At 44.4% G+C, this 24,160-nt stretch overlaps 1 protein-coding gene across 2 annotated transcripts in view; it reads left to right on the top strand.

The window, feature by feature from the left end:
- The first annotated feature begins 434 nt into the window (after positions 1-434).
- ARHGAP20 (Rho GTPase activating protein 20) overlaps positions 435-24,160 on the top strand; it is a 63,839-nt gene continuing 40,113 nt past the window's right edge. For both annotated transcript variants that reach the window (XM_055702970.1, XM_055702969.1), the window contains exons 1-2: positions 435-632; positions 10,760-10,845. In XM_055702970.1, coding sequence (XP_055558945.1) covers positions 534-632; positions 10,760-10,845 — 185 coding nt within the window. In that variant the 5' untranslated portion in view covers positions 435-533. The remainder of the gene's footprint in view (positions 633-10,759; positions 10,846-24,160) is intronic.

The raw sequence follows: 24,160 nt of genomic DNA, 5'->3' as shown, positions 1-24,160 counted from the left end.
TCTCCCTCGCGCCAGGACCCTCACACCCGCACCTGCATCGCACCCAGCCTGCTGCTTGCTCCTCACACGGGGAGCTGGGGGGAGGGTAATTCCGGGCCGCTGCGGCCCGCCCCATCCCCCAGTGCCGTGTCCCTGCAGCGGCCACCCCAGTCCCGGGACCACCGCCGCCCCCGGGACCCCGCAGCTCCCCACGCGCCCCACGTCCCCCTCGCACCCGCCGCCACGCGGCACCCGCCGAGACCCGCTCCCCGCCACGAGCGCGCACCCCCCGCACCCAAAACCCCCGGCGGCGGCGGCGCATGCGCATCAGCTCCCTCCCCCCGCCCGCTCCCGTACCCCTTCCCCACCGAACGGGGCGCGGAACTTGCGGGGGGGGCGTGGTCGTGTGAGGGGCGTGTACACCCGGGGCGTGTCCCGCGGGCGGGGGCGTGGCCGAGGGGGGCGTGGCGCGGCGCGGCGCGCCCTGTCCATGGTGCGGGCGGTGGCGGCGGCGCGGGTGTCCCCGCGGCGGGAGGGCGGCGGCGCGGGGCCGCATGGACGTGATGTCCCCGCAACAGGAGCACCTCGGGCCGGGCCGCTCGTCCTCGGTGAGCGGCGAGAGCAGGGTCTTCGCCGCCGCCGACAGCAAGAAGGTGAGGCCGCCCCCGGGAGACCCCGCGGGAAAGCGGCCCCCGGCCCCCGAGCACCCCGCGGGCTGCCGCGGGGCAGCGCCTGCCCGCCGGGCGCTCCGCAGGGCCCATCGCCCCGGGTCCTGCGCCGCCGCCGTCGGGACCGGGGCCGGGGGGAAGCTGCCGGGGGAGCTGGGGCTGGCGGCGGGAAGGGCTTGCGGCACGGCTGCCCGGGGAGCTGGGCGTGCGGCGGTGCCCGCCGGAGCGCGGGGGGCTCTGCCGGGTGGGTGACCCCGGGGACCTAAGGGGGGGTGCTGGACGGATGTCCCGGGAGCAAAGGCAGGCGGCTGCCGGGCTGCCTGGGGTGGGTGAGGAGCGCTGCTGCGCCGGCGTCCCGGGGAGCTAGGGAAGGATTTGCTAGGTGGTGGTCGGTGCAGCCAAGGGGCTTTGCCGCATGGATTTCCTGCTGAGCTGCGGGCGGGGGGAGTGCTGCAGCGATGTGCTGGGAAGATAAGGAGGGGGGGTGTGTGCTGCATGGATGTCCTGGGGAGACCTGGAGGGGGGCTTTGCTGGATGGATGTCTGGAGGTTTTGCTGGATGAGTATCAGAGAGAGCGTGGGGGGAGATTTGCTGAATGATTATCCAGGGGATCTAGGAGGGCTCTGCTGCATGTGTGTCGGGGGGGCGAGGGAAGGCTTTGCTGGAGCTGAGGGGGTTTGCTGGCTGCTCTTACACGTGCTTTGTACAAGATAAATGTAAGAGCAGCTTCCCAAAGAAGCGCCTTGCACTCTCTAGGTATATCACAATTGATAGCAGAAGAGCGTCATCCCATCTTCAAAACTGCTTGTTAAATCTGTTTGATGTCTCAAATTGTTTTTCAGCATTTGACACAATCTAGTGCAAAATGCTCATCTCTGCGTACAGCCAAGTACTTGTTTCTGCCTTATACTTAGCTGTAACGAGCAAGCTGTGATAACCACATTCTTCTCACTGTGTATAACAAAAACTTTTTCTCTTTGGTTTTAGCAAGTGCTGTAGTGGTTTTCTACCCAAAGCAGAGCTGGTACCTTCCTGCCTTAATTTTGCCTCACAATGACATTTAAATCTATGCGCTGCCTTGTCTTTAGAGGCGTACAATACTACTGACTGCCAAATAGGCTGGCAGGATTAGAATGACTGGCCAGGTTACAGTGTCCTTTACTAAATCTGTCCACCTGGTGACATGAATTTAGGATGCATGGTAGTAGAGGCTGAGCCTGTGTCCAGTCCTGCTGCTGAGCAGTGGCTGGGTCTTTGCTGGCTGTGGCACAGTGGTGTGGAGAGGACTCCTGGTCCCTCTCTTCCTGATGAAGTGTCTCTTTGAGCTGGGAAGCGATGCTGTGTGTTTCCATGGGCTGTGTCCATGTGCGCCATGTCCCACTAAGGCACAGAGTGCTCCAGCCTGACCACAGCCTGGGGACCTCTTCTCATGGCAGCTGCTGCCAGTGGTGAAATGGTTGCCTGGAAAGTATTTGGCTAAGACTTGCAACGCACTTTGCTGCATTTAATGCCTGATCAGCTTCTGAAGAGGGAGTGTGACATACCTACACAATGTGGTGGAGCACCTTCTGCTGTCTAGGTGGACAAACTGATGGAGTAGATACCTTCTCTAAGTACTGCAATCTATTTTAAGATAACAGCTTTTATTTTTCTTATATAATTTCTTTCATTTTTGCTGAAGACAAAGTACTGTGTACCTTCCAACCTGGCAGAGCCCTGATGCCAGGCATGCACCTGCCTAAAATGAGAAGGGATGCTCAAGTACTGTGAAGATGAAGATTTTTTTCTTACAAGTTCTACTTCATGATTCAGCATTCTGAGGACAAATATTAATGGTAGCACTTGTGTTTCCTATTCCTGCTCCAAAGAGCCCACAGTCGAAGGAACGCAGACCTTGTTTTTGCCAGTGCTGGCAAGGGAGCGGGGATATTACTTTTTACGGATCTTGGCAGCCCTTTTGGAATTCCTCAGTGTGGAGGCACATGCGACAAGGGTACAGATGGAGTTCCTCCTGTGGAGAAGCAGCTTGAGACCCTGGCTGGGCCATGCAGCATATGGCAGCTTTACATACCCTACACAGCCAACATAGGCAGCCACCAACATCCAGCCAACCGCCCAGCTGCTTGTCCATGGCTGTGGTGCTCCCTTGAGACCACTAACACGCTACCTCTTTGTGCCTGTCTGTAGGAGAAGATTCCTACCTTTATGCATGTGCAGCAATGGGCTAGTCCTAATTTTGCCTGAAGCTGGATCTCCGTGACAGTTTGAATATTTTTTCTACTACTTGGGTCCTATGGTTTCCAGATATACCTCTGCTTTGTTTTCCACTCAGTGCCAAAGCATCACATTTTTTTAAAATACTGGAAGTCTTTCTTACTACCGGGGAGATCACACTGCTTATATTGGTAAAGTACAGTTAAATGCAAGAATGTGTTGGCCAAAAATCAGTTTTGGTACTGGTGACAGAGCATGTAAACTGGAACAATTTTGTTGCAAATAGGTATTTAACATCAACTATGTTACTTTCTGGCACAAATACCCCCAATATGGGATGTTAAGTGACCACTGAACCTTTTTCTTTTTATTATGGTGACTATACCTTTCTCAAATTATCTGAGATTTGCTACATCATTCTGTCGTTGTCTGAACTACTTTGTCTTCCACTTGGCTTCTCAAAACAAAGCTGAAGGATTACCTCGTAGGACCAAGAGACAGAAAATATCTAGGACTTTTTTCATGTCTTTTGTGTGACCCTTTCAGCTATTTTCCTGGAAATATTTCCTTTCCTTTTCTTGACGTGCAAAGTGGTTTGAACTGCTAACCTGCCTCACAAGACACTAGGAGGTTCTCCCTGTTAAATACTTACAAGGCATTAAAGACACCCTGATAAAAGGTGACATTGAAGTGCAGTGTGGTAGTTAATGCTTTGGAAAACTGTGGACTAGATTCCCTCCTTTACTGGACTTTTGGCATTGCTGGACTATGTGTGGGTGACCTACAGAGAAGTTTTGTACTGAGTGTTTAGTAACCAATACCAGTAAATTGATACAACTCTGAAGTGGATTGAAGTAACATGAGTAAGAGTGATTATACTGATAGAGCTTATTTCTACAAATTTATCAAAACAAACTATGCAGCAGAGACGTCTTTTGTGCCAGTGTAACTGTGTCAACAGTAGCAGCTGCGGTCATTTGACCATATTTATAAGTTCCTGGAGTTTCACTTGTCTCATCTTAGAGGGGCTAACTTCCAACCAACCCCAAATATTTTATACAAGACAGTATTTGGTAACACAAGGAGTCACTCTTAGGAGTTTTTGCTGCCTCCTTGACAATTTCAAGTAACTACTTAAAATATTTTGGAGGCGCAGCATTTTTAATATTTACTCATACAATATGTGCAAAAGATTAACCATTTTGCACTAAGCAAATGGTTTGGGATTTGAAATATGGTATCCTATCACCATAAAAATGTGTTTCTTTGTGATTCTGATCACAAATACTGCAAGAGTTTACTGGCAAGAAACGGAGACTTATAGTGTTCCACAGCAGTGTACTAAATAGATAAAATTCAACAGCATTGGAAGACTAGACGTAGTCATACATAATCTGCATCCTTTACTTGTCGTGCTCTGCAAAGGTGAATTAAGTATACATTTGCCATTATATTTGATGATATCTTGATCTCATGCCCTTATAGATATGTTTTTTAACATAAAGGTCCTTAAGCAGAGATTTAGTTTTCCTGCAAGTCCTCTGATCCTGGCTGGGGATCTGGGGGTTTCTTCCAAAATCACACCGGGTAGTGCTGGGAGTCTCAGCTGTCCAGGAACACTCCTGGCACTGGTTAGTGAAGTGATGGACAATTCCTGTCATCCTGCAGACATATTCTGTAGCAATGTTATCTCTGAGAGGACTGAAAAAGCCCTTCTTTTAATGAAGTAATCTGCGTGGTTGGTCCTTAGGTTGAAATCACCTTGGCAGGCTGCGCTGGCTTACGATAACTTACTGTTATGATGGGCCTCCTGACACTGCTTTAATTACAAACTAGCATTAGCAATCCTTCCTCTGTCTGTCCATGAGAGAAACTCAAAAATTATGCATAAAACAACATATTCTAGTTCTTGAGTTCCCTAGTTTTGGGGTTTGGTTGTTTTGTTTTGTTTTGTTTTTTCTGTCCCTCATAGTCACAGTAGGAAAGAGAAGGACTTGGCAGGCCATGTAGGACCTAATACTGAAGAACTGCATATATCACATTATTGCCTGTTTACTTAATGCTGCTTGAAGTATCCATGTGGAGTGGGAGGATTCTCCTCCCTCTGACATCTGTAAACTGCTCCTGAGAAAGCCTTGCTGCACAGAAACTGGGGCAGAGTTGTGTCCATGTGTTAACCTTTCTGCTTTGTGTCAGGCTTGAAACTTTGTGCTTCATCCCACCACCACAGGGCTGCTGGTGTGAGCACTGTGGGTGCGGTGCAGCTGCCAGCAGGACCCACAGGCAAAATATTTGACACTCCCCTCCTCCACACTTTTAGTAGTCTTCCACACCTCCATCTTTTGATGTAGATGGGTGAGATCTTTTGAACGTGTCCGTATCAGTGCTTCCGAAGATTCATATCCTTTGGTAGGTACTTCGTAGAACATCTTCTGCTCCTAGTTTCTTTCATCTGTTTTTCTTTCTACTCTGAGATGGCCTTTAGTCTCCATCTTTGCTGTGCTCTCTAGCAGCTGCTGTGCCGCGGTGATGTGCTTTTGCTTCTGCTGCGCTGATTGATAGCTCTTTCCCCTTGTGCCCCTGCAATTGTTTTCTCCTCAGCTATCCATCCAAAAATGGCTTTCTTTTTAGGAAACTCCTTGTAAGTACAAGTATTCTGCCAGTATAAATAAAAGCACATAGTTTTGTCACCTGCTCTGCCTTTATGGTAAATGGGCTCCCTGTGGGACCTAGACATCTCTGCTGCTTGAGCCAGCAGTTCAAATGCAGTCATCTTCTCACCCTGTTTATAAGGGCTCGAGAATGTTATAGGTCAGTATAAAGCCATTTCTTGTTCTACCAAAGTATAAGAGATTCTTGTTATTTCTGGTATTTTCAGACAACCCTACACTGTAAGTCTAACAAATACTGGATTATAGTATATAGGAAAAAATGATTTATTGCCTCTCCTAAGTGGCCCAGTGATACATGGGAAAGAGTGATGCTCAACTGCCCTGGAAAACTAACTGCTGGGTGCTGAGGATTGTTTTGATTTTTTGATTCTTGGGCCGTTTGTTGAACTTTTGCCTTACAAGTTTTGGTAAGGATTTGTGTTCTGTGCTTTGGTTCATGTCTAGCCGAACCAGAAATGCCTGCCATAGATACGTTTTGTTGCTCAGACAACAGGAACACAGTTTGCATGGATGAAATCCCTCACAGTTATTAACTTAGATACTTTTAAAGAGAAGGCTTTGTTAAAATCAGACTTCATTTTATTAGAAAAAATAAAGCGGTGAGAGGGAGAGCATAGCCACTTGAGTGCAGTCCTCAGCTCAAGGTACTGGCACATCTGAGGGCTGTCCCCATCACCCAGTTAAATGACCCAGGCAGATGTCCCAGCCTTGACCCACTTCTGGAGCGAGCCTGTAAATCAGGAGCCCCAAATACTTTCATGTCTGGGGAGGGTTTTACAAGGGTATCTGCACATTGCTGAGGAGGCATTTCTGTTGCACTTAGCTGTCCATCAGGAACTGAATACATTTTTCAATTATTTTGTATATCAATCTCTTAAACAGATATCATGTAATACAATTTTCTCATTCTAAGCTCAGACCACTCTCTGAGAAGACAATTGTTCCCTATGAGCTCACAAATTTGCCTGCTCCCTGTCCCTTGCTCAGACAGCAAGGAGAGGACTGAGCTGATTAACTCAATTTTCTTGGTCACCTTAGTTTTCTTTTACAGTCAGTGGAGGAAAACAGCACTTCTAGATGCGATGTGCGGTAAATGTGTCCTTTTCCTTCTGTTGACTAAAAGAAGCACAGGGCAAACAGCTCAGGTGTGCAAGCTGGAGGCTGGGTGAAGGGAATCCTCCTGCACATGCCTGACCATCGTACTGGTCAGGCACCATAACCTGGCAGCATGGGCAGTGTGTTCCACAGCACAGTCCCTGCATTAGCCTGCCTGCTCTGACCTCCTACACATTTGCAGTAGCTGCAGCAGGGTATCTCCTTATTGCACAGATTTTCACTTCTCTAGATTCTTGTAAAATATTCTGAACACTGTATATCTGTTACTTAATTGTCATCACTAAAGAAATAGTAAGTACCATGAATTTTCTCACTCATTCTTTATTTAATTAATGCTCTGCCATTCTCTTTCTAAGCTTGATATAGTTGATACACACAAAGTACAAGAGACGGCTTTATCTTCAGTTCCTTTTATTTTGAGGACATCGTGCAGATGCTGCTGTATGTTCTCTTTTTCACAGAATGGGAATTAATATCATCATTCAGCAATATATTCTTTTACATAAATTCCATAAAATACCATTATCCACTTCAACTGTCAGGCAAAATTAGCTGAATACTGGCAGTCAGGAATAGATTTTTCCTCCAGCTGATGACTTGTGAGATACTTGTGGAAGTTTTACTGTAATCCTGTGGTCTGTAGGGGTTCTGGTTCCTGAGGACAGACTGCATATTTTCAGTGATGGTTTGCACATCCTCAGCATGGTGGGCTGATCTGCTCATAACGCACCTCCCGTCACAATTTACAAAACAGTATTTTAGAGTGTAGGTCAGTAGTTATCTGGTGTAAATTCATTCTTTTGAAATCTATAGCCCTATGTCTGTTTACACCAGATGAGAAACTGATCAAATACTACCACCAGTCCAACAACGGAAAAAGCAAACCTTTTTGTTACCATTAAAAAAGCAGTCAAGACAACCACCACCAGAAATGCAGAAAGTATGAAGTTAAACCTGAATCAGAGGGGAGGGGGCAGGAACCCAAGGTTTTGAACATGAGGAAGGCAAAAATAGCTCTAGTTTTTCCTGACTGATACAAGATTATCATCTTTGCATCTGGCACACTGTAAACATTCATTACAGATACTGATTTTATGATACATTTCACATGGGTGTGACTCAGCCAGCAAGTATGAGGATTTCTCTCTGTGTTGACCTTTCTAATATTTACATGAAAAAATGGGAGGTTATGATGTGGGGCACATGCTGAGAAATGCTTCTTTGTGTCCCACGCTTAGATAATTGGTCATTGCATCTCCTTTTGCTCCCAAATATCTGCTCTCACTACAGCTGTCCAAGATGTTATCTCCTCTTGTCTGCATTGCCAGGGTGACAGCCTTGCACGTGTTAAATGGAGTGAAACCGAGGAGAACAGGCACCTGGGTCCAAGTTAGCCAAAAATGAATTTGTCCTCTGCCTTCCCAAAGTAAATCAATTCAAGTTATCATGATGATCACCTATTTTCTTTTCCAAACTCTGTACATAGCAAAATAAAAACAAAACCCCCCTTTCTGTCTGTAGTCAATGTCTCTGTGTAATGTTTTTATTTGCATACAGCTGATCTGACTCACTTCACTTTTGCTGTGAAAATTTTCCTTTTCCAGATCTCAGCAGTGATCTTTTAAGGCTCTTTTTTTGTTAAGCTTTGCTTTAAAGCAGTGTTAAGAGGTTGTCCAGAGAGGCTGTGGAATCTCATACTCGGAGATAACACAGACCTGGACTGGAGGTGGCCCGGAGCAGCCTGCTCAGATGGGTCCTGCGCTCAGCAAGTCCAGAGGTGCTGGACCAGAAACCTTCTGGGATCCCCTCCAACCTGAATTATTGTGGGACTCTTTGCCACTTGTTTTTAGCTCTAAACTTGCTGTAGTCCTACTCTTTTCCTTGGTCCTCAGATATTTCAGTCAAGACTAGAATCTCACTGCCACAAGCACTATTCAGTGCTACTAACCCAAGCATGAAAAAACCTGCCGTAATTGACAGAGATTTTAAAATGCTGCATTTTTTTCAGTGGCTTCCTTTTCAGACCTAAGAAGTCGAAGGAATTAAGATCTCTTTGAAAATGTAACCAAACCTCCACTGCATTGGCATGAGCTGAGATGCTCCTAGTTTTAACCACTCCCTGAAAGCCACCACCTGCCCAATAATGAGACGCAGTAAATTTCCAATTGGGAGTTGATGCTTTATATAAATTCCTAAAATCTGCTGGTTGTGTGAAATCTGTGGCTTGTCTTCTGTAGCATGTTGGACAGCATTGTTACACAGGTCTCTTTTTGCCTTCATATTTGTAGATATACTACTTTATAAACTGTGAACAGCTTTTCAGATTTGCTTGCAGTAAGGCAAACTGATTTCATTCACTAGAAGATTTTAGCAAAGTATTTTTTTTTCCTCAACCCTAGCAAAATATGGCATTTATATTGTTAGTAATCTATTAAATTATTATCCAGTTACAGTCCAACTGAAGACAGCTGAATATTCCCAGGCTTAATTTATCAGTCTTGAGAAGGTTATTTTCTGATAAAAGAAAGAGGGAGGAGGGGATAATTTTTAAAGGTAAATTGAAATTACACAGCTGAATTTATAACAGTTTCTGCACAATAGCTGTAACTGAGTATCTGACAAAACATACAAGCATGCTCTACATAAATAAAGGGGGAACCAAAAAAATGATACAATAAATGCACTGCAATGAGTGAAAGAAATGCACTTGTCAAAAGCAAGTAAAACATGGAGTACTGTAGACTTTAATTTCTTCAAGGGGAGCATGCTGTGCACCTGCCCAAACAAAATGCGTGCCACATCCAGCACATATATTGGCAGAAGAATCAGTTGTTCCCTAACATATTTGTTCCTGGTAGTCAGTGGTTATTTTTAGTACGAAGGAAGAAAGTCATGCTTTGCAATTAGCTGAGAACAGAGACTTCATGAATGTCAAAGGTTCACCTGTTTGTGGGCTGTCAGCAGTTACCAAGCTGGTGTAATGGACTGCTCCAGCATTGGATGCTGTCCTGTCAGGGTCTCAGGAGATGTTCAACCGCAGTCCTTTTGTTCACCCGTTTATTCTGAAAAATATTTGAGCTAAATAAGGTAACAACCACCCTTCTGGTGGAGGGTCAGGGAGAGGAGAGGTCATGCACCTTGGCAGCAGGCTGCACAACCGGTTCTAGAGAGCAGCTCCAAAATTAGGGCCAGGACTCCTTAGTCCTGCATCTGGCTGCAGGAGGGAGAGGATAAAGTGGTGAATGCCAATTTCTGTTCAGGGAAATGTGTGGTTTTGTCTCCTGTGGTTGCTTTTGAAAATTTCTGCCTCTGAGGAAAACAGTGTTGTTTATTTGCTCAGTATTTTAATTGTAGCATTCAACTTCAATGAATGGGAATCTATGCTCCCTTGATAGCTACTGACATTTGCATGTCTTCCCTATGCTTTGTCTTTTTTTTTTCCTGCTGCACTCTCTTGTCTTTGAATGTCTCCTTTTTTCCATTCCCTTCCGAATTCTGTGCTAAGAACTGCCGTGCCTCTCACTTTCCTGTTTTGTCCCATACATAGTCAGGAATGAAAAAAATGTCATTATTGACTACGGAGAGACAAGACATAATGCTCCAGCTAGATTAGTAGGGAAGGAAAATGCCCTCATCTCTAAAGATTTGGAAAAAAAAAAGGTAGCCCAGTGTAGCACATGAGGTTAGGTGGGTAGAATTCAAACCTTCATTTATGGTAAATGTCAGGCCTGACACAGAAATGTATGAAACATTTGAAATTTGAAACACCATCTGGATAGTTGATAGATTTAAAGTACAAGATTGTTAAGGGACAAAAAACTATTGAGGACAAGCTCTAGGTGTTTATTTCATGTGTGCAGTGTACCTCATGTATTTGTGTGTGGACACTAATTATCAGCTTTTCTTTATCACTGGCTTTCTGGTTGTGCTCCCATTTTTCTCAATATGTGGTATTTTACAACCATTTTTGCCCTCCAGGGTTGCTGATGGCAATAACTCAGCTTTTTTCCTATGGTCTGAAATTGGACTCTGGCTGCGACAAGTGTGTATCCATGAAGTTCTTGTTCCGATTCTCACCTGTGATTTCATTTTGTTTCTCTTTCCAATCAGAAAATGAAGAGTTTGGCCCAAAGACGCCAGTCTGCACCATCTTTGATCTTTGTCAAAGCACTTAACAGATCTAGATCGATCTCAAGGTGAGTCAGTGAGTTTTGCTGGATGTAGTGTTCTGCAGTTTCTCAGCCCAAAACCTGAAATGTTTTTCAGCTATTATCCACACAAGGTTTGTTACAATTCAGGCTGCTCAGTAGCTGCACAACTGCAAAGCCTGCTGAAAGATGTGATAGATCCAGCTGAGATGCTGGCTGATCTCCTGGAGGGGGTTTCCCCAGTGCTGCCATACTAAGCTGTTTATACCCAATTGAGCAAGCAGAGCTGCTCTGCAATGTGCAACTGGCTGTGCAACATTTGGGCTGCTCAGTTCTAATTAATTCGTGGCGGGCTATGATTGCCTGCGGGGGAGATGGCATGGGCAGAGGAAGATGAGTATTTCCTACTTTTTGCTTTGTACACTCATGCCGTGCTAGGCATAACTTGGGAGTGGTTATTGTGGGATCGTACAATTTAATTCTAGTATCAGTCATGGACTGCTGCATGGTACAGGCTCTCCGGCATCTGCTTGTTTGGGACAATGCTGTGGGCCAGGATCTGGTGGTCACAGCCTCCTCCCATCCAGCATTAGCACTTGTGAGGCTGAGTATGTGGGGGTGGGTGGGTTTGAAGTATTCAGCATTTTTGTCTTCATCTTCTGCCAGGATCAGCTGTTCCTCCTCCATCCCTACCCCAATGTAAAACTACCATAAAAATGGTAGTTTCTGTGGAGCTAGTCCCCTTCCAGCCCCAGCTCTGACCTGCCACTTGAACCACTCTGCATACATAACTTTTGTCTTCCTGCACTACAGTTCATTAGACTTTAAACTTACAAAACATAAGTGTTTATTGAGAAGTGAACCATCTGGTAGGCTGTTAATGCTTCCAGCTGTGTAGAGCTCTTTACGAAGAAACGTTATTGAGGGAAATTAAAGTATGGCTTTGTAAGGAATATTTTTTCCTACTCTGGGGTGTGTTAAGTAATCAGTATGTGAGCTTTGGAAAGTTTTTTGTGTTTGATCTAACTAATACCTGGTTTCATATTTGTCATCATGAAGAATTCCACAGTATTTCTGAAACCTGTGAAAGTGTTCTGTGAAAACATCAGAGTTGCAAAATAGGAAAGGAAAATGAGTTGAAACGACTTGCAGGTCTTTTTGCTGGCTATGACATAAAAGGAAACTTAGAAATTAATTCCTAAAGGCGTTTGCACCTTTTTGTGTAGTCTAGTGGCCTGAGCCTAGGACTGAGAGCCAGCAACATGTCTTCTGGTTCTGTCTGTAAAATTTCTTCTGTGGCCTCTCTCTGACTTTGTTTTGAGGTCTTTAAAAGAAGAGAAATGGGTATTTTGTAACCCCTTAATGAGAATACTGAAATTGTTTAGATTGTCTGGACTATCATATTTATTCTTCATTTACTGTGATTTCTTGATTGTATTTGTAGCTATTGTTGTTGTGATACCACGTTTGGGCATAGAAGACACATTCATATGTGAAGTTGTGAAATTAGAGATGGACTATTACTATGGGGAGTAGCAATAACTGAAGATTACAGGGGACAAGATATGGGATGTCTCAGCCCTTGGGCTTCAGCGTCTCCTGCAGTTTATACACCTGTGTCTCCATAATGTCTTCCCTTCAAGCTATCTTAAGATTTGCTCCTTGATATTAAGAGAATGAACTATATTTGATGCTTATATTTCAGTCTTCTGTCATTTGCCTGCTGGGGTTCAGACATGAATATTTTTGTTCAATTCTACTTTTTTGTTGTTGTTTGTTTTATTGTCCGCTCCGTAAGTACCACAAATCAGACATAGCTGGAGAGACACCGAGTGGGGTACACACTCAGTATGTACGTTTTCACCTAAGAATTTTACACTTTCTTACATGTAAATATGTCTTGCTTGTATAGCCCAGATCAGAATTATTTCCAGATCTGATGTGTGGAAGGATTTTTTGGTAAGGCCAGTTGGCAGAAACTGTGTGATGGAGAGGACTGAAGAGGGGAAAATGTTGCCTTGTTCTGCAGTAAAGGCAACGCTTTGCCTCCCCGACAGACCCTGCCACTTTCACAGCTGATGGATGCTGCCTCAGTTATGTCTGTCCTCTGTCTGTGGTGTGCAACAACTTAGCTGGTCCGGTTGTTCTGAAGCATGTAGCCTTAGTGAGAGGTATCGGGTGAAGTCTGAGGACCCTAGGAGCCAGAGCAGATGATTTTGTAGCTTCAGAGTCCATCATTCAGAGGGTAATGCTTTGAATGGTGTTTGTTATTGTTCATGGGAGCAGTAATTCTCACCTGTGCCTGACTTCCTTGTTTGGCTGTGCAAAACACATTCCTCTGCGTGACCAAACTGATGGATGGATTTAAACTTTCCACTCTGTTGTGTAAACGCTTACCTCTTCTAAGTGCTTTCACTTAAGGCAAACTGAAGAGTGAGAAAATGACTTCTCATGTTTTCTGATCTCCTCCAAATTCTTTATCTCAGACCTTTCTCAGCTCTTAGTTCCCCTTCTTGTAGACATAGTCAGGCAGCAAAATCCATTATTCTCCGCTGGCAGTGAACCTTAATACTGGAACTCCGTAACACTTACTTGTTAATGGTTGATTAATGATTTGTAGATAATAAAGCTCCTATCTGAAGTTAGCAAACATCTGTGAGGGATTTATATGAATCCTCTCACCTCAGCAGCTGGCTCACCTCAATATTTGTTGAAATAATGAACAAGTGCAAAGTTTAAAAGGGCAGGAAATACTTAGAAGCACAAGTCAGTTTGTATTTTTATACCACTTTATATGTCAGGTGTCCTTGGTTTATACACAGGGCACTTTCATAAAATGTGGTGGCACCCACTTCGGACAGACTTACTTTGGGGCATATTAAAGTTTGTTAGTGGTATTTATTCAAAGAAGCCATTGTGACATCTCAAGATGGCTATTTAGCAGTCAAAGGATTAAGTTTTTCTAATGGTAGAGTTGTTGTAGCTGTGATGGCACGAAGATATAAGTGAGCCAAGACGACCTAGCTGGAAAAAGCAGATGCTTGTTTGTGCCATTGTCCTCTTCTTCAATCCTGAAAGAGAAGCAAATCTGAAAGTCTTGTGTGCTTGAAAGCTTGTCTTCTTTTTCTCCAGCTGTATAATTTGGTTTAATGAGAGTTAAGCCTTCCTTACAAATCTTGCCTTGCCATGTCAGTCATATAAAAGAAGTTACAAGATATTTGGCCTAAAGAAGAATACGGGGGTGGCTATATGGCATGGTGGTGCAGAGATGTGCAACCATTCTGTAGTTCCTGCCTCACTTGACTGTAATTGCAGGCAGCAGAGGAACACAGTAAATAGTACAGATATTATAGTGGAATTCAGGTCCTTGCTGTCAAGAGATGAAAATATGCAGACTATTCATGGCCTCCTGTTCTTGCTTCTCTTCCTTCTTTCTGTACAGTTTTTCTTTCGTCACAAAATAGTGATGAATAGGCACGTAAGGACTGTTTCACATCATCAGATGTCCTCTTTGGAAGCGCTTTGAGCAAAGTTATTCTAGAAATACATTGGAAGAGTAAGCTTCTGATATTTTTCTTGGCTGATGCTGAGATGCAGGAAAAATATGTTTGATTGTTAACTCCATTAATGTGTATGAAATCAGCAAAGGATTCAGGTTAGTTATATTTGGCCCTGGACCTGTTCCGCAGCTGTAATTTTCCTCTTACTTTTTCTTTGTGTCCTTTAATGAAAACTGCACAACTTAATGATATACTTCAGTACAACACAAATTATGGGCTTGAAACAGAAATATTTGAGGCCTGGATTTTAGCATCAGGTCTTGTCATCTCAAAAGAACTGATACAGAATAATAAAGACTTGTTTCAAGCCAAATTGTCAGCCTTTGTTCTGCTGTCCTTCAAAACAATTTTCACATGTGACAAAGCCCAAGCTACCAAGTTCCTGTTCTGTGTTGGCAGACTTCTGCTCACATCTCAGATATTTCACAGGGACAGCCAAATTCTGTGTTGCCGTTGCTGGCAGCTTCCCCTTTCCTAATGCGTGCCTCACCAGATCTTTGAAAGTGATATTTTTACATGCTGAAACTTATTAATGTAAGTTCACAATTTCTGCATGACCATTTATAGATATGTGTCACTACACACTAAAGGTGTTAAAATATCGGTAATGAAACTACTCCTTATTACAGCATGAAGCATGGTTATGATGTTATTTTTGAGTAAGCTAGAAGCAGGGACTGTTTAAAAAAAAAAATTAAGCATAATTTTTAAAAGGTTTAATGAACAAATCTTTAAAGAACCTGAAAACAAAGCACCTAAAAAATCACTCCCAGTCAATTTTATTACGTGGCTTTTATGGTTGAAGAAGTTAAAGGTAAAACCCGAGGATTTTACATGTTTCTGAGGTGTTTTTTCCCCCTTCTGTAAGTGGAAGCAGTGTTACGCCTTGCGCAGAGGCTGCTCTTCCTTCTCCCAACACACAGTAAGTGATTCTGGCATGTTATCTTCCAGGGGTCCCATGCCAAATGCTAAATATCCCAGATAACGAAGATCATATGTGTAATCTAGTAATACATTCCACTTGGCGCTAGTCAAATACAGAGTGTTCCCAAAGTCTTGGACATTGTGTTTTCAGGGTTTTAGTCAGAAGATACGTGGATGATCCAAGCTATTTGACTAGATGAAGACAAAAATAGAGACTTTTAATAAATGTAAATTGCCAGAAGGCCTTAACTGTCTCTTTTTTACAGGGAAGAGTTGAGTATTTGGTGTTTCAGGCAAATCCGATTGCAGGGAGGAAGGGAATAGAAGTTCATTGCAAGAAACTAACTTGTTAAGTAGGTATTTCAGTTGCGATTGATTTGCTCGTTCTTCACTTGTTTCCACAGTAGCAAATAATTTCACCTAGCAAAATAATCTCCATGAGGTGCATTTGGTCAGTGAGGCTCAGCATCTTGGTCCGGTACGAGGGCATGGAGGGGGAGTGCCTGCCACCCTGTCGCACCCCACAGCCATTTTATTTGCCTGCTACAGCAGGGCGAGGCCTTTATAGGCAGCTGTGCCTGGAGCAGCTGCTGTCCCCTTGGTCATTGTGGTGGAGCCAGGTGTTGCTCTCACGCAGCCCCCAGGCACCATGACAGCATTTGCTGCAGTGTGGAGCCAGGGATGGTGCCCACCCGGCTGAGGCTACCCCACTGCCGGGACTCCTGTCCCTCTTGGTCACCACAGCAATACCTGTCAGGCAGAGGAGTGGCACCCTTGGCCAGGGCTGCCACAGCTGCTGGTGGCACGTGGGGCATGACTTAGGGCCACTCTGCCGCAGGGCACAGTCCTGGGATAGTGTGGGACAGGTAACACCTCGTGGCTAAGTGTGAGGGGCTTTGAGGGACAAAGGCCACCATATTGTGAGCCTGCCCATTGTTGCATGTGCCTTACACATACAGTCAGTGTGGGGTTTTGCCTCCAACACTGTCAAACATCACCAGCAGTGGTGGGGGGGGGAGAGACAGGCTCAAAAGCAGGACGGGAGGGGGCATGGCCAGATACTGTTCCAGCTTCCTTCGTTTGAAATGCAGGTATCGCAGTCTGGGCAAGATGGGGTTCCCTTGAAGGCTGAAAAGGGGAGGTGAGGGTGGAGGATAATAGGGTAACAAGTCACTCAAAACTGGCACCGTTGGCAGTAGGGGAAGATTTACAGTGTGTGAGGCAGCTGTGGCTGCCAGGCAAGCCGAGGCCCTGCCTGGGGGATGCTCCATGGTGTGGCCCCCACCACCACCTCATGGCTTGTGGGAGGCTGAGGCGGGTGGCGGGGGGCCGGGTAGCGAACACCAGGCACGCATGTGCACAACTAAACCATCTCTACAGCCTCCCCCTGCGCCCTCAGCCACCGACCTGTGGTCACAAGAGGTGAGGGCCCTTGAATGCCTTCATTCACCCTTAGGAAGAGGCATGCTGTGGAAAGAAGCCCTTGCAAAGCAGCCTTTCCAAAGCTGCGTGGTTTTTTGGGAAGCAGAAGGGCTGTCGCTGTTCTCAGAGTGGCTCCCCCAGGTGAAAATCAAAGTGGCAGCACCTCAGGGGCAGCCCTGCATCCTCCACTCCTCATCTTGAAGTCCTTTGAGAGACTTCAATACACTTGAGAATACAGAGGAGCCATTTTATGAAAGGGGGAAAAAAGGCAAAATCCCCAGAACAATTTCCCAATGTGAAGGATTAAGTACAAGTACCGCTCATTTTATCTTGACTTGTGATATTTCGTAGCTTTTTCCATAAAGCTCCAGCTCCTGGAGTCATGTGTTTATAAAAATCCCAGTTTCATTAGCAGTCAAGTTTCTAGTCATCAAGATGGAGGGAAAATCCCATTCCTAAAGAGTCAGTCAGCAGAGCAAATGAAAAGTTCTTTGCTTCTGGGTTTGATTTTTAGATTTAGTTCAGCTTTGAAACTTCTGATCAGGATTTTTTCTGAGATTTTCCATTTCATTAAAAGTTTGGCATTTTAGCATTTTATGCTTAATTTCTGTATGAGAACTTCCCTAGATTTCTCCCCTCCATTATGTCATGTTTCCCTATGTAAGGTATGGATACATGAATTTGTAGAAAAACAGTGGTGGTGGGGGTTTTTTTCATACTATTTTGTATCAAATTGCTCTTCCTTTTTAATGGAATTGCACATAATTAAGATAACTTGTGATGATATTGTACAAGTTGTAATTTTTATACTATTTCTAATTCATGCTTGATTTAACCTAATTATGACACTGGAGTATTGTTTCCTTAAACCATGTGCTTGAGCGCAAAAGTTATTTTTATGTAGTAATAGCTGGGGATAAAATTTTATTAACTGTTAACAAGGAACAAAGTGAACTTTCTGAGGCCTCAAATGGCCTTTTAACTCCAAGATTGGCATTCCTGTCCCCCTGCTGTGTATTTTCTGTTTTGTTTTGTGTGTGAGCATGTGTGTGTATGTGTGCATATGTTTGTTTTTGATAAAACCCATCAGTTCTTCATTTATGACATACAAACTGGCTTATAGCAATGTTTGTACATCTGGAGATCGAAATGAGCTGTGGCTCTCAGAGATATGCTGCCTTTTTTATTAAAAGAAAAGGACTAGATGTAACAAGAAGGAAGGCTTGAAACGAGGTTTTGGAGGGATTGGAGTTTAAATGAGAGATTAATTTTACAATAAATTACTAATATTTTAACACTAGCACTTTAAGCCGATTCCCCTTTGGATAGAGTTGTGGCAGTTTTAATACAAAGACAGCGAGGGGCAGTGCTCATTGGGATGAGCACAGGGCTCTGCTTATCCAGATGTTTCACTGTCCACATGTGCTTTTGGCTACAGCACATTTTGGGGGCTTTTTGGATTAGGCCTTGAGGTCTGGCAGAATGCAGCTGTTGTCCAGCCATTGTGTATCCCTGATTTTAGACAGCAAAATCTCTGCCAAATGACAGTCTGGCCAAGCAGTATAGGCAGCGGCATACCTGAGGAAATCACAGACTGACTCGCTCAGACTGCTTTGTGATCATTTATCTTGTGTAAACAAGCAGAAAGCCTCTAATGATGTGCAGGCTGATGTGCAGCCTCTGGTGCTCTCTTCTCTGACAAGGGCCAACATTAAATATACGTTGAACTCTCCTCCTGGCTGATAGGGCATTGCTTCTCCTGGTCCAGTTGCTTCCTCATCATGCACAAAACTGCTGGTAGGGAGGTTTTAATCACATCATGAGAATAACATGATGCCTTTAGACTTCTTTTGTCCCCATGTCTGAAGTGTTTGAGTACTGGGGCCTAGATCTAATAAAGGATAATAAGCCTCAAGGGCAAGACATGGGAATAATATCAGTACCTGAATCTAAAACCATGACTTAAAAAAAATCATCTCGGTGGCTTCCTGACCTCCCAAGTGCCTCTGTTCTTTAGGCACTCTCCTACTGACCAGAGAGCTCCCAAAACACCTAGAGCTGCGCTTTTGCACATCCCAGTACAGCATGACTTTTGGTAGCGCTGAACCGGCCTCTGTCAAAGAACTAAACACTGCTTCGTGAGAGGCTCCTGAGAAGCTTCATCCACTAGTCCACAGACCCTATTTAACCTACCTGGGCAAAAGCAAGGCCCTCACTAAAACAGTTGCAAGTGTTGCTCTCTTTTAAACCTCTGGCTGAGTCCACTTTTCTGGAGTGCTTTTGAGTAATTGTTTAGGGCAGTGGTTTCCAAACATGCAATATCAGGGCAGAAGTGGGAAGGAGTCTGGCTCATTGGGTGTTTTGGCAGGGAGAGGCCATGGTCTGTGTTGCAGCCAAGGTTTGTGCCATCTAGAGAGCTTAGTGTGAGCTATGGTAGCTGTTTCTAGCCTGTGCATTAGGCACATCTCCACAGAAAACTACTGCTTTTTGCAAAACTGCTGGACTTTAAATTGGTGTGCTTTCCATGGAAATTAGTCATCCAGGTTCAGCTCTCTGACTCCTTAGGCAGTTTATCTTCTCCTACCCAGAAGTGTGATATAACTACTAAGGCAGAGGATATTTGGAGTGAGGGGAGTCTTTCCTTCTCCCTCCCACAGCTGAAGCTGGGCCACTGTGCAGAAGGACATGCAGCGTTCCTGGGACCAAAAATCTTATGTTCACAGGAGCGAGCTTGGCTCCATAAATGAATAGTAAAAGCACTTACCTGGGAGGGGATAGGCCTGTCTGTTCCCAGAATTATTTTTGCGTATCACCCACTGACACATCCACGTTCAGCCTATCCTGTCCCCTAACTGAAAGTGGTTGTAAGTACTGAGATGAGTGGACTGGTTTGGATCCTTGTGTGCTCTGTTGGGATCCTGTGCACTGAATGCTGACTGCGTTCAGTGGGAGTAGGTATCTAAGTACATCCAGGTGCATCCTAGGTCTTCATGGCAGGATTATTCAGAAAATGCAGAAAAGAATGAAACAGACCTTCACCTGAATGAATAAGCAGAGCTGAGGTGTTTTCATCCACCTTCCTTCCCTCTCTTCCCCCTGCATGTTCTGGTTAGTGAAACCATATCCAATATTTTGCAAGGCATCTAATTTTATCAGAACTTCTTTGGAAACAACTTTGGTTGCTGAGCCCCTCGGACTAAGCAACCTCACACTCATGCCCCTCTGTATTGCTGTCCAAGTTCAGGACAGGTTTCCAGTGGGTGGCGTGTCAAGTGTGACATGCGTTTCTACAAGGAGGTCACTAATCAGACATGGGCAAGCTCTTCTGCTCTATCAAATTCTCAATTAAACATGGGGGAAAACATCGTAATGTGAAAGTCTTTTGTGTTTCCCCCTCCTCCGGGCTGCTGTTCTTTGCAGGTAACTGGCCTGTGCCCACTTCTTCCTCAAGTAAAGTAATTACCATCAGGTGCAGGGGTGTGGAGAATCCTCTAACAGCTTTTCTCCTCAGCTCAGATCACTATTCAGGCAGAATAGAAACCTCTGACTAACTTGCGTGGGTAGCTGTGCAAAAAACTTGTTGAATACATAGGCAGTTAGTTATAGGAGAGCAAACAGGTGCATGTGGCTGCAACTAATTTGTCTGTTGGCTGTTCATAAGGAATCTGGGTCATTACCCTTGCAATAGCTGGCAGCAGCAGGCATATCAAGTAATCTCTTCACTGTAATAGGATAATTCCTATGCTGTAGTACTAGTATGAAAATATGGTTTAAAGCCCTTGTGGCAAACCAAAGCCAGATTTGTTCCTGTTACAGCTGGGACACGTGCAGTGAGGTGACAATCCTGTCTTCCATACGGCAGCCATATCGGTCATCCCTCGCAGGGAAGCAGTCCTTAAAAACTTAAGCCAATACAAGAGCTGGGCAGATCTTCCCCTCATGTCTGTGGTGGAGCTTTGTGGAGTTCACTGCACAGCATCCCACAGCGGTGGGGATACACGCAAAGCCGGGCAGCTGCAGCTTCAATGAGAGCTGCAGTTTGTGGGAGGATAAAGTGTGGTGAAGGGGCTTATCTTTTAAAGGCAGTACTTGCAGTCATTTATAGGTCACTTTGTATGTGAATACTTTATTTATAATTTGCAAGTTTTCTCCTGAAAAAGGGCCATCAGGGAACAGCAGCTGGTGGATTGCAGGTTTGCTTTACCTGGCCACATATTTAAGTCTTGCTTTGTTTTGAATGCATTTATTTTTCTTAAAACTTGTTGCCTAACTGCAGACTATACCCAGGTGGCACAAGCTGAGCAGGGGAAGAGCCTAGCTGAATTACTTCTTGAAGGAGGGGAAAATCAGGGCTAAATGGGAATGACTGTTGAGCAATGAGACTTTGAGGAGACTGTGAGCAGCCCCCCTGGTATTACCTGATAGTTCAGTGAGGTAAACCTAGGCAGTCACCTCGAAAATGCTGTTTCCCTGTTGAAAGGACATGGTCACACGAGTGCCTCATTCCTGTCCATCTACAGCCTGTGTAACGTGTAGCTGCAGATGATAGGGCAGGCAAATACATGCAGGCTCACTAACAGCTGTACATGATGGTCCAGTTTCTAAAGATGCCTTCACCAATCTTTTCACCTCATGTGCACCTCAGCTTGAAATGACCTGTTTCTGCAGAGGTCTGCAGCATGTCCTGGCTATTTTTGGTAACCCAGAATTCCTGGCTGTTACATGACCTGTGCTGAACTCTTGTAATACAGTTTGCAAGAAGATATTTGAAACCCCCTTTTGAAGGGAGGTTAGTTTTGCCCGTGAGGTAACTCAAAATCAATGGAGTTGAGCTAGGCTTTTAAATGTCCCAATTGTGATTAAGTGGGATTAGATGTCCCAGTTGTGATTGCTGCTTCCTCAAAAAATTAAGGCAGGACAGAAACCTGAACCCTTCAGGCTACTAAAATAATACTGGATCCTCCTAGGGGGACATGGGTGAAACTGAGATCCCAGTGTGCTCCCCTGTACGGAATGGGTATGAAGGAACTGAGATGGAAGTGGCAAAGGTAACCTGTGCCTCCAGACTTCTTGTAGGCCAAGAGGAGCTCCAAAAAGCCCAGACAACCATGGTGCAGAACTGCAGTGCTGGAGTGTTAAGTTGTGGCCTATTCTTCACCCTCTGTTCACACTACTTTTTTCCTTTTTTTTTTTTGGTTTTTTTTTGTTTGTTTTTGTTTTTGTTTGTTTGTTTGTTTTCTTTTCTTCACACCCTCCCCCTCAGCAAGGGTCCTTTTTTTGCCCGACTTTTTCATCTGAACAATGAAATCTTTGTTTAGGTAGACAGTGCCTGGAATGGCATTGCCCTGGTGCAACTGGAATGGGAGACTAACTCACGGTGCTGCTGCTATGTCACTCAGTAAAAATGAGTGGGAACTGCAGTGGGGAACAGAGGATCAATTCTTCCAAAGGCCAAAAAAGGGTTTATTGACTTCTGCATGTGAATATGTCCTCCCGCAAACCTCTCCCCTGCTCAGGGGGACTTGGACCAAAACCTCTTGAGCATGTTGATTGCTAGCAGAGCTGTGTAGCAGGACTGGAGGACACCCACACTGCAAGAGCTTTTCAATAGGATTTAAGTAACTTGCACTAAATTATTTTCTGGTGGAAATGGGCAAAATATGACTGAAACGTGTGGTGCTAATTTATACCAATAGAGAATTTTGCCCTTGTGCTAAATTTTCAGAGTAAACACCTTGCAGCTGTTTGTTAAAACAAAAAACGTTGGAAGCAAACCAAGCCACAAGTGTGTTTCTTGTCTCCAGCCACCATCCTGTAGAACATAGTTGCTCTGCAGAGAATATTGTCCTTTTGGCTACGTAGAAATTACTTAAGTGCAGCTTGTTTTCAATTAAGCTGCCAAGCTTCCATCCTGAAATGTGTGAGGATTTTTTCTAATGATGCATTTTACCCTACAGCTATGTGATATTTTACTGCAAGTCTTAATTGTTTACGGATTTTTGGAAGACTACAGAAAAATAATACACTTACATGCCTCGACACCTGGAACATTTAGTGTAAACCAAATTATTCATCATAAAAAAATGTATTACTTTTAATAAGATTTTGACATCGTGCAAAGATTATTTAAGATACTTAGAAAACAATTTTTAGAATCCTAGAATAATATAAGTTGAAATATTTTCTCAATGTATTTTGAATTAAAATGTGTACACTGAGTTTTAGAAGCAGAGGAATGGTATTGGATATCCTAAATATAAGTAGTAGCCCTAGTTTCTACCCTAAAATGTAAATTTATCTATTCATTTGAGCAAAATTTACTCCCAATCTTTATTAATATTCATCTTCATTCCATTATCCAGGCTTGTGCTTGCCCCGCCTGTGCTGGAGAGAGGCTTGCAGTGAATTTTGATCCAAAGGCTCTGTGACCATGTTGGGACTCACTGCTTTATCTGGGGTACAGCACTTTCCACTGCAGCTTGCTGAGGTCCAGCTTCTTGCATGGGTAGAGTGAGGACAGCCTTGCGCTAGATGCTGTGATCTGGGGCTGAGGGATGCGTGCTCCAGGGCAGAGGGCCTTCTGTGAAATCCACAGGTGCAGCCCTTGAGGGAAAATGCAGAAGTGAGAGGTGACTGCCTCAGATTTGTTCAAATACAATGCTCATAAAAAAGAAGTTGCAGCCAGTAAAGCACAATTACGAAGTAGAAGCAGGCATTTTAATACTTAATAACTAATACTCTTTGAAAAACTGAGCGGATCTCACTTGTTTCATTGTACAAAATCTACTGTATGCGATGGTGATGGCCTAGGGGACTTTAACGGAGTGCTGCAGAAAATAGACTTGCTATTTCTGGAATGCTGCACTGTTTTCACAAAGTGCTGCTTGAACTGTGTAAGATTTATCATAGATAACAGCAAGCAAACATGCTCAGCATCCTCAGAAAGAAGCTCCCTTAGCATAGCAGGGATCAAGTTGACAGCAGACTTTCAGAAATGGGTTGGCAGCCCATGTGATTGAGAGAGTTTTATGCTTGTCTATCCAAGTCCCTTCTATAAATAGTCAGTGTAAGATTACAACAGCATACTAACTTTGTGTCGGCCTGTATCTTACCTACCACCTTCCTGGAAAACACTCCTACCATCCAGGCTGATACTTTTCATGCTTACTTTCACACTCTAGGTACAATTATTTATTAGAATAAAGTGCCTTATGAACTCAGATGAGATGCATATTTTGAATTATGAGAAGTTGAAATGGGAAGATCCTGAGCACATGGGTGACTCGCCGAGGTCATGGCTGGAAGACAGTGACAGTAGGGAGTAGTTAGCACCTTTAAAAATGCAGAGGATTTTTTTATGTATATACTCTGCCTGCGTAAATAGGGCTCTGAGCTGCAGATTGCTCTGTGTGGGTGAGCCTAGTCAGTGTGGAGCCTTGTTCATGGCAAAAGGAGTT

Source organism: Falco cherrug, chromosome 2 (assembly GCF_023634085.1).
Source record: "Falco cherrug isolate bFalChe1 chromosome 2, bFalChe1.pri, whole genome shotgun sequence".
NCBI classification, from domain to species: domain Eukaryota; kingdom Metazoa; phylum Chordata; class Aves; order Falconiformes; family Falconidae; genus Falco; species Falco cherrug.
This window is presented reverse-complemented; position numbering and strand designations above follow the sequence as displayed.